Source organism: Epinephelus moara, unplaced genomic scaffold (genome assembly GCF_006386435.1).
Source record: "Epinephelus moara isolate mb unplaced genomic scaffold, YSFRI_EMoa_1.0 scaffold698, whole genome shotgun sequence".
Taxonomy (NCBI): Eukaryota; Metazoa; Chordata; class Actinopteri; order Perciformes; family Serranidae; genus Epinephelus; species Epinephelus moara.
This window is the reverse complement of record NW_026082650.1, coordinates 1-14,013: the sequence shown is the minus strand read 5'-3', so window position 1 is coordinate 14,013 and position 14,013 is coordinate 1. Positions and strand designations below refer to the sequence as shown.

General features: G+C 46.8%; 1 protein-coding gene across 10 annotated transcripts in view; it reads left to right on the top strand.

Annotated features, from left to right (window-relative positions):
• The window catches only part of LOC126387536 (histone-lysine N-methyltransferase 2C-like), a 62,871-nt gene extending 48,874 nt beyond the window's left edge, over window positions 1-13,997 (top strand). For all 10 annotated transcript variants that reach the window (XM_050040050.1, XM_050040052.1, XM_050040049.1 and 7 more), the window contains 15 exons: window positions 68-202; window positions 321-419; window positions 827-1,042; window positions 1,120-1,247; window positions 2,180-2,375; window positions 2,512-2,721; window positions 2,842-3,221; window positions 3,410-3,522; window positions 4,163-4,299; window positions 4,433-4,560; window positions 6,535-6,736; window positions 6,871-6,987; window positions 9,478-9,551; window positions 10,920-11,028; window positions 12,800-13,997. In XM_050040050.1, the coding sequence (XP_049896007.1) occupies window positions 68-202; window positions 321-419; window positions 827-1,042; window positions 1,120-1,247; window positions 2,180-2,375; window positions 2,512-2,721; window positions 2,842-3,221; window positions 3,410-3,522; window positions 4,163-4,299; window positions 4,433-4,560; window positions 6,535-6,736; window positions 6,871-6,987; window positions 9,478-9,551; window positions 10,920-11,028; window positions 12,800-12,892 (2,337 nt within the window). In that variant the 3' untranslated portion in view covers window positions 12,893-13,997. The remainder of the gene's footprint in view (window positions 1-67; window positions 203-320; window positions 420-826; window positions 1,043-1,119; window positions 1,248-2,179; window positions 2,376-2,511; window positions 2,722-2,841; window positions 3,222-3,409; window positions 3,523-4,162; window positions 4,300-4,432; window positions 4,561-6,534; window positions 6,737-6,870; window positions 6,988-9,477; window positions 9,552-10,919; window positions 11,029-12,799) is intronic.
• Window positions 13,998-14,013: the final 16 nt, after the last annotated feature.

The following is a 14,013-nucleotide window of genomic DNA, read 5'->3' as shown; positions in this document are numbered from 1 at the left end:
TTTGTGTTTGTTTTATAAAAGTCACTGTTCTGAACATCATGTAAGCAACAGTTTGATGTGTCGGCAGGGTTCAACAGGCAGCAGACAGCAGAGACCTCCACCTCCTGCTGCTGCTGCTGCTGCTGCTGCCAGGCCTCAGTGCTGCAGCTGCTGCAAGGTGCTGCTGGGAAACGGAGTCCGCATTGTCAAGGAGCTCAAACAGGTTGGACACCACTTTTTGACACAGAGAGTAAAACTTCAAAGATGGAAGACAGGAAGTCACTGTGTGTGCATGTGTGTGTGTGTGTGTGTGTGTGTGTGTGTGTGTGTGTGTGTTACAGGAGGGTCAGTCCAGACCAGGATCCAGCTTGGTGTTCTGCAGTCCAAACTGCTCTGCACTCTACACATCTGACCTGCAGAGCACAACAGCTGGAACCAAGGTAAGTGACACACCCTCACTCCTGGGGAATCTAAATGGAGTGACACACTCTCACTCCTGGGGAATCTAAATGGAGTGACACACTCTCACTCCCGGGGAATCAAAACGGAGTGACACACCCTCACTCCTGGGGGATCTTAAAGGGAGTGACACACCCTCACTCCTGGGGGATCTTAAAGGGAGGGACACACCCTCACTCCCGGGGAATCTAAAGGGAGGGACACACCCTCACTCCTGGGGAATCTAAAGGGAGGGACACACCCTCACTCCTGGGGAATCTAAAGGGAGTGACACACCCTCACTCCTGGGGAATCTTAAAGGGAGTGACTTGAGGTTCTTCATGTTGCTGCGCTGTTCATGATGTCATGGCGTGCAGTCGATGACAACATAATGTTTGTCTATCCGCAGGCTGCAGTCCCCGTCATGCTGGCCAGCTCTGATCGTCCTCCTCCCAGCAGAGTGCAGCACCAGTATACCAGTAACATGTCCTCCATCGCCGTCCACTCCCTCCTCAACACTCCCTCCTCACCTCCCCCCACCTCCTCCTCCTCCTCCCCACCACTCTCTTTCCCCACTGCCTCTGCCATTACCATGGAGACCAGGCCTCGCATGGACAGCCTCAAGGTGGGTATGGTTACTGACTTGCATATCAAATGTAATAGCAGAGTAGGTGATTGACTGACTGTGTGATTGATTGACAGGTGAAGGTGAAGCTGAAGCCCCGCCCCCGGGCGGTATCAGGTGTAGAGGACTTGCTTTTGTCTCGTCATGGCAAGAGGATGAAGGGTTGCCGTTGGACACGCTGGAGCTTGAACATCACACTGAGCAGGTTAGCCTGTTAGCATCACACTGAGCAGGTTCGCCTGTTAGCATCACACTGAGCAGGTTCGCCTGTTAGCATCACACTGAGTAGAGTAGCCTGTTAGCATCACACTGAGCAGGTTAGTCTGTTACCATCACACTGAGTAGATTAGCCTGTTAGCATCACATTGAGCAGGTTAGCCTGTTAGCATCACACTGAGTAGAGTAGCCTGTTAGCATCACACTGAGCAGGTTAGCCTGTTACCATCACACTGAGTAGAGTAGCCTGTTAGCATCACACTGAGCAGGTTCGCCTGTTACCATCACACTGAGCAGGTTAGCCTGTTACCATCACACTGAGCAGGTTAGCCTGTTAGCATCACACTGAGCAGGTTCGCCTGTTACCATCACACTGAGCAGATTAGCCTGTTAGCATCACACTGAGCAGGTTCGCCTGTTAGCATCACACTGAGTAGAGTAGCCTGTTAGCATCACACTGAGCAGGTTAGCCTGTTACCATCACACTGAGTAGATTAGCCTGTTAGCATCACACTGAGCAGGTTCGCCTGTTAGCATCACACTGAGTAGAGTAGCCTGTTAGCATCACACTGAGCAGGTTAGTCTGTTACCATCACACTGAGTAGATTAGCCTGTTAGCATCACATTGAGCAGGTTAGCCTGTTAGCATCACACTGAGTAGAGTAGCCTGTTAGCATCACACTGAGCAGGTTAGCCTGTTACCATCACACTGAGTAGAGTAGCCTGTTAGCATCACACTGAGCAGGTTCGCCTGTTACCATCACACTGAGCAGGTTAGCCTGTTACCATCACACTGAGCACGTTAGCCTGTTACCATCACACTGAACAGGTTAGCCTGTTACCATCACACTGAACAGGTTAGCCTGTTAGCATCACACTGAGCACGTTTGCATTGTCCTTTGTGTGCCTCTTTTTACTCAGGGGTCCATGCATCCCCAACGAGGCTGTTGCCATGCCAACAGAAGAGGCAGTGGATGTGCTTTTGAAAAAGTTGGGGACCTGTCTACGTCCTGATCCATCACCCAAAGACCAGCGGAGGTGCTGCTTCTGTAACCAACAGGGTGATGGACGGACAGACGGACCAGCCAGACTGCTTAACTTGGACCTGGACCTGTGGGTGAGTCTGCTCTTATAGTCTGGACCTGCAGAGTGTCTCTGGTGATAGTCTGGACCTGCAAAGTGTCTCTGGTGATAGTCTGGACCTGCAGAGTGTCTCTGGTGATGAATAACCTGTCTGTCTCTGTCTGTCTCAGGTCCACCTGAACTGTGCTCTGTGGTCCAGTGAGGTGTACGAGACTCAGGCCGGCGCTCTGATCAACGTGGAGCTGGCTCTGAGACGAAGTCTGACTCTGCGCTGTGCTCACTGTCAAAAGACCGGAGCCACAAGTGGCTGTAACCGCCTCCGCTGCACCAACACCTACCACTTCACATGCGCACTGCAGGCCCACTGCACCTTCTTCAAGGTACCACACTGCACAACACACACACACTGTACAACACACACACACACACACACACACACACACACACAGGCCTTGTTGACACGTAGGGATGCTGTATATACTCTGCTCTGTGTCCTCCAGGATAAGACCATGCTCTGTCACCTCCATAAGCCCAGGACGGTTCCTCTCAGTGGGGACAGGTCCTCCAGCGGCTCCCCCTCCTCCACTCCGGGGCTGCCTGCCGACCCCGCTGCAATGGCCCTCTGTGACCCGTACGACTGCGAGCTACGATGCTTCTCCGTGTTTCGGCGAGTGTTCGTACAACGGGACGAGGCGCGGCAGATCGCTGCAGTGGTGCAGCGCGGCGAGCGTCAGCACACCTTCCGAGTCGGCAGCCTTTTGTTCCGCGCCGTCGGCAGGCTCCTCCCTCAGCAGATGAAGGCCTTCCACAATAAGACTGCCATCTTCCCCATCGGTTACCACGCCAACCGCATCTACTGGAGCATGCGCCACAGCAACAGGTAAACCTCTGCTGCCATTCTGCTTCTGTTTCTGTGAGCAGCTCATTAGAACTCCCACAGTGCTTTGCTTCCGTACCGTCTCATGATTATTACTTAGCATTTAACCATAGTCGTGCTACTCCAGAGAGGTTCTCTCCTCTGATTGGTCCTCAGTTTTAACTGCTGACATCATCATTGTGCTCCTGTAGACGCTGTAAGTACATGTGCTGCATTGAGGAGCAGGAGGGCCAGCCGCTGTTCAAAGTCAAGGTGGTGGAGAAGGGATACGATGACCTCATACTGACCGGACCAACACCCAAAGGTAAACACCACCTGTGCACTGTTACCTGTACAGACAGGAAGTGGAACCATCAGATGCTCAGCAGCCAAAGGAAGTACTCAGATCCTTTAGTAAAAGCAAGTACCACACTCTAAAAGTACTCCATTACAAGTAGAAGGATGTGTAAATATTACTGTCATGGTAACCACACAGTCTGTGCACACTACAGTCATTCTGACTGGACGCTTGTTCGCTGTCCCGTCTGTCTCCTGGTGCAAACGCAGACCCCTGATCGTAGTACGTCACCAAACATGGACACATGGAAGTCTGCAGCCGCCCACGTCCAGGGCTGAAGAACAAGCACATTGTTCTCAACCCATGAAGAAACAGTTAGTCTTGTCACGGCTCGGGCGCCATGACAACCAAAAGTTTCTCAACATCCAGCTCATGATGCATAAGACCCGTCCTAATGAGGCAGGCGACCAATCAAAACGATAACCTGTAACCATGACGATCTGAAAAATACGAACGTTAAAGTGACTGCAGCTGACTGAGAAACGTTCAGTACCAAAGTAGAGTCAAAGGAAATCTGTACAGCACAACTAACAGTGTAAATGTACTCCTGTGTGTGTGTGTGTGTGTGTGTGTGTGTGTGTGTGTGTGTGTGTGTGTGTGTCTCCAGCTGTGTGGGACCAGATTCTGGAACCAATATCACAGATGAGATCCTCCAGTGGGACTCTGAAACTCTTCCCAGTTTACCTGAAAGGAGAAGATCTGTTTGGTTTGACCACGTCTGCAGTGACCAGGATCATCGAGTCTGTACGTCTCTCACACGCACACGCACACGCGCACACACACACACACACACACACACACACACACGTTGAGATATTAAACCCAGACTCATACTGACCTCTGCTCTGTGTGTGTGTGTGTGTGTGTGTGTGTGTAGCTGCCAGGTGTGGAGACCTGTGAGCGTTACACCTTTCGTTATGGCAGGAACCCTCTGATGGAGTGGCCCCTGGCCTTCAACCCGTCTGGCTCGGCCCGCTCTGAACCCAAAGCCTGCCAGGCCAAGAGGTAACACCACCACACTGACCACATTTACGTGCTCAGAATATTCCAGTGTTTGTCCTTATTCTGGAAAAGACAATATTCCTACGCCGCCGTTTACATGTGCAATGACAAGATTCCAGTGGCCATGATTCCACTAATATTCCTGTGTACACACAGCTGTGTCCTAAAGTCCAGCTCAGAACAAAGATCCGCCACAAGACCAAACCGTTTTAAAAAAGTGTCAGCGGTGTGAACTGGCCGGTCTGAACTCGACTCAAGCCGGCTGATGGTGTCACCTGACACTCAGCTGGTCAAATGGCCGGCAGCTGGTTTTAGAGCACGTCACCTGTTTCAACAGCCAATCAGCTTGTAGTGAAGTCAGCTGGTCAAGTCAAAATGACCACAGATGGCGTGTTGGCTTGCTGCAGCAGATGCTCCGTCCCCACCGAGCCCTCTGTTTCCGTCCTCACGGTGTGGCGGTGTCAGACGGTGGGTCGCTGCTGCTGCTGGCTGTATGTGCTTATGCCCCGCCCACACACACACACACACACACACTCTCATTGACTGATGAATTGGCGCTGGTTATTTATATTATTGTGGCGTACTGATTGGGCAGTGCACACATGGCTCTGTACCAGCTCCGTTCACCCTTGTCTTCACCACAAGACAAGTCATGTTTCATGTGGGGCAAAGTTGTCCTCCACCCTCAGTAACTGGTGCCAGTTGATGATTTTTATTTTGTCCTTCAGTTTGGATTATTTTAAACTTTAAATCTAACTTTGCTCCACCGCTCTGCTCAACATGATGTACTCTGGGAAAATGTCAAGGAGAGGAAACACCCCTGTTCCAGATGTGATTGCTTCAGACATGTTGGTGTCATCATATTAATAAGTACCAGTCTACCTGTGATGACCACAGCTGTATTAACCAGCTCTAACACAGTGATTTCACACACAGTCTGTTAAACCTGGTCAGGTTTTCACAGCCACATTTACATCATCTTTTCTAATTGGCTGAAAATCAAAAGTTCAAAACAATCACATAAGTTTGATCTGAACTGTGGAGGTGTGAGCAGTCGAGCCAGCAGTGCAGGGTCAGTGTGGAGCTGAGGTGAAACGGTGATCCTCGCTGAGCTGCATGTGGGCAGGTGACAGACAAACGGTAAAAACAGGCATAATGACAAACTGACCGTATCGGCATCTGCAGATGTTTTTGTAAACAATCTGTCATTGGTATTTTTGTCACATGCTTATTGAACACTTCCGTTTCATTCATTCAGTCTCGTCCACAGACTGTGTTTATGTAGTGGACACCAGAGACAAAGACACAACAAGGGCCGAGAGACGAGCTGAGAGACAGAGAGGGACATACTGGTGTCACGTGTTCTCTGCAGGACATGTTCATGTTCTAATGTCCCAAAAAAGACATGTTTTATTTAGCTCTGTTATTTTTATTGTTTAATTACTGTCTTGTTTATTCTGGATAAATTGAGTGAAGAATATATTTTTGAATCAGAGACAGAGACGTGCAGAGATCCGCCTGAAAGAGGCCGAGACGGAGAAATACATGAAGGAGAAAGAGGAGAGAGAGAGAGATGGAGAGCAATAGGCTAAGTGATGATGTCATGTTATTGGAGGACATGTTGACATGTCACAAAGTCTTAATGTCAATATGTTATTTCATAATCAACAGATCAACTGATCACTGAGAAAACACTGATTTTGAGATAAAGTCAAAAAACAAAAGGAAGTTACTTTTGACATTTTCTGGTAGCTTAGCAGCTACATTTACCCAGTCGCTCGCCAACACTGCAGACGTGCTGTGTAGCATTGCACTGGGACATATATCAGTGTAATTACATGTGTAGGAGGTTGCACAGATTGAAGCGGAGACAAACATGGTGGGCCTTGTGCTGGCTCTGATACAGCTGGTCCTGGATCAGTTCTGTGAGACTGGTGAGTGACAGATTGTCCTGAACTGTGTCTGTCTCCCTGTCAGACCGAACCCGTTGACCAGCATCGCTCCCAGGTGTCAGGGCTCAGTGGGCTCCATCGTGGGCCTCGTGCCCGGCGTCATCTCTCTGTCTCCAGGAGAGTCGGTGGCCGGAGCTCATCAGGGACGCCACTCCAAGTCGTCCCAGTACCGACGCATGAAGGCCGAGTGGAAGACCAACGTCTACTTGGCCCGCTCTCGCATCCAGGTGAGACACACCTAGACCACAGACTGAACGCTTGACTGCTGACTGAAGGGCCCTCACTGATCAAGTGTGTGTGTGTGTGTGTGTGTGTGTGTGTGTGTGTGTGTGTGTGTGTGCGCACGCGCGCATGCATGCAGGGTCTGGGTCTGTACGCTGCCAGAGACATTGAGAAATGCACCATGGTCATCGAGTACATTGGTACCATCATCAGGAGTGAAGTAGCCAACCGCAAGGAGAGGCTGTACGAGTCACAGGTAACACACAAACACACAAACTAACACACACACACACACACACACACACACACACGCGCGCGTACAGGAAAAGTTTTCTCAAACATCAGCAGATGCTCAGCTGGACTCTGGTCCTGAGGTCTTGGAGGAAAGCGTTCACTTCATGTACCCCCGTTATCTCTGCAGAGATATCTCTGTTAATGACATCATCACACATTGGGTGGGTGAGCTCAGGAGAAGCCATATAAACAGGATGACACACAATAACATAACACACACATGACATAACAAATGATGGACATGATATAAGACACAATAACATAACACACACACACACGACATAACACACACATGACAACACACGATATAACACAAACACATGACATAACACATAACACACACACGACATAACACAAACACACGAAAAGCTGAGAAAATTGCATTTTTGTCAAAGAGTCATTTTCACAAACAAAATCAATTTCACATTTACATGTTTTGCTTTTTCTCATTTCCTGACATCAGTTTCAATTGTATAAATAATGATAATACTACTAATGTGTCTGAGGTATAGCAGAGGAACACGTTGTCATGTTGTCGTCATGGAGATCCCATTTCGTCCCACCAAACTTGTTTGTTTCTTTGTCCAATCAGATTCAGGTTGTTGATGAAAACAGGAAGTGTCTGAGTCCATTAACATCACCACAGCTCAGCAACTGTACACTTTTCTGTCTGCGCCGTCATTTTTGTGCAGTTTCCAACAGGTCTTCTTCTTCATTTGTTTTTGGACACGGCAGTGCTGTTCAGTTTCACAAGATGTGTAACAAGATGTGTAACAAGATCTGTAACAGCGCCCCCGTCTTCTAACAGTGAAAACACAGATAGCTGGAATATCTCGTCAGTGGCGGCGTTAGTGTTGAAAGAGAAAAATATCTACTGAGCAGTGTTGGTAACGTTATGTTAAAAAAGTAATTAGTTATAGTTACTAATTACTTTGCCCCAAAAAGTAACTGAGTTAGTAACTGAGTTACTGCACTATAAAGGTAACTAATTACCTGGAAATGTAACTATAGCGTTACTTTTTTATAAAATACTCAAATATGTCAAACTGCTTGGACACGCCCCCTTAATGGAACTGTATGTAATGAAACTCAACATTGAATATGTTAAATGAATGAAACTGACACTTAATAGAATAAATCATTACTATAAGACACTGTACACTTATCTACACTTCACTGTGTGTATATGTGTGTGTGCGTAAGAGCCTCCATTAATCGCACAATTTCAGTGTGAAAGGTCTCATTGACTGACCGTCAGCTGTGTGTATGTGGAGGAGTGGGGCTGTGGAGACATCCTGCAGTCTGACACACTATCATGAGTTTAAAGGTAGGGCCTGGAGGATTTTCCAGTTGCTGTTTGTAAACACACATTCAAATTCGGCCCCTCCTATCAGGCTCAACTGTCCCGGGTGTACGGAGCCCGGAGGTACGGAAGAAGGCTTCACAGAAGAGGTTCAGGCAAGGCTCGCACTGGTGCACGCTCGGACACACTCGGGCACGGCACCTGCGCTCTCTCATTGGCTGGAGAAATCTCCGCCCAGAAGCGGCCCAAGCTCACAAAAACATCAAAATACAGTTAAAGGGTGGGAGCTCTGCAAACAGAGTCACCACCACACGAGTAGAAGCCCATAGGTGATGATTAAGCAGGATTTCATTTGTATATGTCTATATTTTGTTTTGTTTGAAAATCCTCCAGATCCTACCTTTAAATAACACATTAGACGGATATATATAGAGAGAGGTGACGTTCAGAGAGCGAGCTCAAATAAGCAACTCCACTTTAGAAACAAGCCCAAAAGGCCACGACCTGCGACTACCAATATTTGTACAACTACTACAAAAAAACAAGCCCACAGTTGCGGCTAATAAGCAGACCTGACAACCCTGCTTGTGTGCTTGTGAATACCCGCCCTACTCTGCCTCTGATTGGTTTATGATGAAGTTTTCCTCTCCCTAAGCCAATCATCCCTCACCTGCCCTCACCAAAGAAAACAAACTTTAGAGCTCCGCTGAGGAGGAGCTTGTGTGGGTGAAAGCCGCCTCAGTAAAGCCGAGTAACGGCGCATTTTATTGTGAGTGACGGTGACGGCGTTATAACAGGGGAGACAGTAACTTTATTGATTACTCGTTACTGAAACAAGTAGCGCCAATAGTAATGCCGTTTATTTATAATGCTGTTATTCCCATCATTGTGAATGAGTGAATACAAAAGTCTGAATCTTTAACTGTAACCTGGGAGAAATGAGATTACACACATCATGTCAACGTTAGACGTTAATAAAACCATGAAGCCACTTCATCGCTGATCTGAGACCATTTAGCTCCCAGTACAGAACCAGCACACACAGTCACGTTTACTGATGTGTTACTCTGTGTGTGTGTGTGTCTGTGTCTGTGTCTGTGTCTGTGTCTGTGTCTGTGTGTGTGCGTGTGCGTGTGTGTGTGCGCGCAGAACCGTGGTGTGTACATGTTCCGGATCGACAACGACTATGTGATTGACGCCACCATCACTGGAGGACCGGCCAGGTGAGACCAGTTCAAACTGGTTTTAATTCTCAGATCGTTGAGGTTTATTTTGGACGAATAATCTGAACTTCTCTTATCACATGATGTTTATTTATGTCCAATAGCTTTTAGTGAAAATCATGTTGGACTGATGAGTTCAAACTGATCACTGAGCGAAGAAATGAAACCACGGAGTGAATCTTATGCTTGTGTTCTGGTCCTGAGTCGTTTATATCTACACAGGGAGCAGGTCCTCGTCTGCAGAGATCACCATGTTGCTCCGCCATGTTTCTACAGTAGCCCAGAGCAGACAAACTAAAAACTGACTCTAGATAGAGACATTCATGTGTTCACATTCAGCCACTGTAGTTCTCCTACACACTTGGCACATGGGAGAAGTTTCAGCAACATCCCCCGTGATATTTGGACAAAAAAACATCAACAGAAAAAGTCGCTATATTACGAGATAGAGATATTTTCTACAAAAAAAGTACAAATATTCCAAGAAAAGAAATGTCAAAATGTTTTAGAGCGAAAAGCTGAAATATTCTAAGAATAAAAGTTTTCATGCATCAAGACAAAAATAAAGTCACAGTATTTTGTGGAAAAAGATCGAGTGATGTTGAATACGAGAAAAAAGTTGGAACATTTCAAGAAAAAAAAGTCGAGTATATTTTTGTAATATTTAATGAAAAAATTTGAATAATGTTGAAACATTTTAGAGAAAAGAGTTGATAAATTTTTAAGACAACCAAGTTCTAATATTCCAAGAAAAAATAAGGCGGGTAACGTCAAACAGAAGTTGTAGTAGTTCAAGGAAAAATGTCTTTATATATTTCAACAAAGTCGTATTTTGAGGGAAAAAAGATATTTCAAGAAATAGGTCTTTATTCATTTACACAAAGTTCAGATATTTACAGATAATACATTTTGGAAAAAAGTTGATTAATGTCAAAAAAAAGTCTTCATGTATTTCGACAAAAAAGTGTTAATATTAAGAAAGTTTTAGAGAAAGAAGTTGTAATATTTCAAGAGAAAAAAATCAGGCGAAGTTGAACCTTTAGACAGAAATGTTCTCACGCTGGAACCTGACGCGTTTGTTCAGAGTGTTTCCTGGTGTCAGTCAGCTGCTGTGTGTTTCTCTGAGGATAATTCAGCTCCTCAACAATCAACACTGAAGGAATTCTAACCAGGAGAAGTTTCAGATGGTTGTAATCTGTAATCTGTAATCCTCACTGATAGACACCTGAATCCTCCTGAACCTGACACACTGAACCTTTAACATGAGAAACTTGTAAAGTTGTTTTTGAAAGTCGTAGATTTTGTGATAAATGATTCCAGTTACCAGAACAGGAGCGAGTGACCCCTCCCTCTGTGTGTGATTGACAGGTACATCAACCACTCGTGTTCTCCCAACTGCATCACAGAGGTGGTCACTGTGGAGAAGGAGAACAAGATCATCATCAGCTCCTGCAGACGCATCCAGAGAGGAGAAGAGGTACCACAGCCTGTTGTCTCTGTCACTACACTGCATCCACCTTCCCCTCACTTAATAATAATAATAACTTAAATTTATACAGCGCCTTTCAAGACACCCAAGGTCACTTTACAATACATAGTAATGAAACACCAACAGAACAGAAAAGCAACAAAACTATAACAACCAGCAGAAAGCAGAGACACTGTGTGATGGTACACTGGGCATGAGATGGATTATCGAATTAAAAAGCCATGGTGAACAGATGAGTTTTGAGGGTGGATTTGAAAATGTCCAGTGAAGGGGCGTTGTGGGTTACAGGGGGGAGAGAGTTCCAGAGGGTGGAGGCAGCGACGCTGAAGGCCCAGTCACCAAAAGTTCGGAGGCGGGAGTGAGGGATGAAGAGTAGGCCGGAGTCAGAGGAGCGCAGAGATCTGGACGGAGTGTAGGGGTGGAGGAGGTCCGTTATGTACTGTGGGGCGAGGGCATGGAGGGACTTGCAGGTGAGGAGGAGGATTTTGTAGATTATGCGGGACTTGACCGGGAGCCAGTGGAGATGGATGAGGGTGGGGGTGACGTGCTGCCAGGGCTCGGTGCGGGTGAGGACCCTGGCAGCTGAGTTTTGTACATATTGGAGCCTGTCCAGGGTTTTGTTTGGAACCCCGAACAGGACACCATTGCGGGAAGTGATGAAGGAGGGGATGAGTGTTTCTGCAACTGAGTCGGTGAGTGATGGCCGGAGTCTGGAGATGTTTTTCAGGTGGTGGAAAGCAGATTTGGTGACAGATTTGATGTGGGTCTGAAATGAGAAGGTGGAGTTGAGGATCACTCCCAGGTTGTGGACCTCAGCAGATGGTGAGATGGTGGCACTGTCAATGGTTAGGATTAGATCCCCAACCTTCCCGAGCAGTGCCTTGGGGGCCACAACCATGAGCTCTGTCTTGTTGCTGTTGAGTTTGAGTAGATTACATGTCAACCGGGATTTTATTTCGAGGAGGCAATTGATGAGAGACTGAGGGGGCAGATGGGCAGAGGGTTTTGTACTGATGTAGAGCTGGGTGTCGTCGGCATATGAATGAAAGTTGAGACCATGGCAGCGGATGATTTTGCCTAACGGGAGCATGTAAATGTTGAACAGAAGGGGGCCCAGCACCGAGCCTTGGGGGACACCGTGATTGACGGAGGCAGGGGAGGAGGAGGAACCAGCATGGGTAACAAATTGTTGTCCTTTCCTTGCGTCTCAGTCCCTCCCATCAAGGATGTAAGGAGACACGCACCACCGATCAGAGCGACACTGTTTTCATCACAATCAGGCCGAGCTTCACCATCCCCTCTCTCTGATAGGCTGTCTGTCAGAGCCAGATCAAAGGAACGACTCACAGTGATTGGTTATTAGAAAGCCTCATTTATCCAAAAATAAAATTCACACTGGTTTATTCAACACGTCAATGGTGACAGGGATTAAAGGTCTGTCCCGCAGAGACTGGCTGAGCTCAGTGAAGCAAATAAAAGGTATACTCCACACCACTGTATTCATCCTGTCATTCATGATCTCATGAAGAGCTGAGTGGTGTCACTCCAAAAGATGTGATGTCATAACTTCTTTATGATTCTGGGCCTCAGCTGTGTCACCTCAACAATGTGACATCAGTAATAACTGGATCTACTCTCTGTCTGTCTGTCTCTCTGTCTGTCTGTCTCTCTGTCTGTCTGTCTCTCTGTGTCTCTGTCTGTCCCTCTGTCTGTCTGTCTCTCTGTCTGTCTGTCTCTCTTGTCTCTGTCTGTCCCTCAGCTGTCTTACGACTACAAGTTTGACCTGGAGGACGATCAACATAAGATCCCGTGTCACTGTGGAGCCGTCAACTGCCGCAAATGGATGAACTGAACACACACACAGATCTGTCTCTCTCTCTGTCTCGGTGCTGGGGCTGGATGTCGATCGCCCATCACCCTGTGGGCGGAGCTACACTTCATATCAGAAGTCAATATAATAAAGTGATCAGAGATAATAATGATTGGAGGGAGGGGGTGACTGACAGATAAGGGTTGGGGCTATATAGAGATATATATGTATATGTACGTATCGGGAGGGCGTGGCTTAAGATGGTCAGGGAGGGGGCGGGGCTTATGACGAGGCTGGTCCTCTGTGTGTATATTGAGTGTAAAAATGACCACAGATGTAAATGTGAGTGTAAACGCCACTGAAATAACCGAATGTCTTCGTCCTCACAGGGAGGGTCATTAAGTTGCACTATAAAAACTATAAAACAAGAAAAACAGACGGATCAATTCCCAGAGAAACTTACTTGACTCCTCCTCCTCCTCCTCCTCCTCCTCCCTGCGTTCTGTTAATTTCCTGTAAAATAAGAGATTTTGTTCTTTTTGTATTTATTACTGAATGAAGCTATTTTCTAAATCCACGGTGAGTTCGAGGTCGGGAGTCGCAGCGTGTAAATATGTGTATCATAAGTTTAAAAGAAAACAAAAAGTTTAGAAATCACTCCACCGAGAGCTACCTTAACATCCTCATCCTCACCTTCATCACCTGCCAATCAGAGCGTCGTTCTGTTTGAGTTTTGAATAAAGTTTCACTGTTTCTGTTTCCTGCCCCGGCGCTGGAGGCGGTGCGTTCTGATTGGACAAAGACTGTGAACAGACTCCCTGAGTGTCGGGCAGGTTTCACCGCGGCCTTCATCGGACTTTAGTTTGTTTGTTTGTTTGTTTTTCACCCTGCGTTTTGGCTGCAGGCGTCTGTGTGTGGTGGAGTCCTGCTGCCATGTACATATGAGGTTTTATCAGGACTCTGCTGATGTGTACAGTGAGACGACATGAAGCCTTGTTTTTGTTTGTTTGTTTTTTTTATTATTGGAAGTAAACAAAGTGTGACGATGATGATGATGAAGATGATGATGTTTTTTGTTTTGGGGAAAAATGTGGAATCTGATTTAGAATCATTTACAGAAAATAAAATATTTTACATCATGAACAAATGACTGTTGCTGTTTG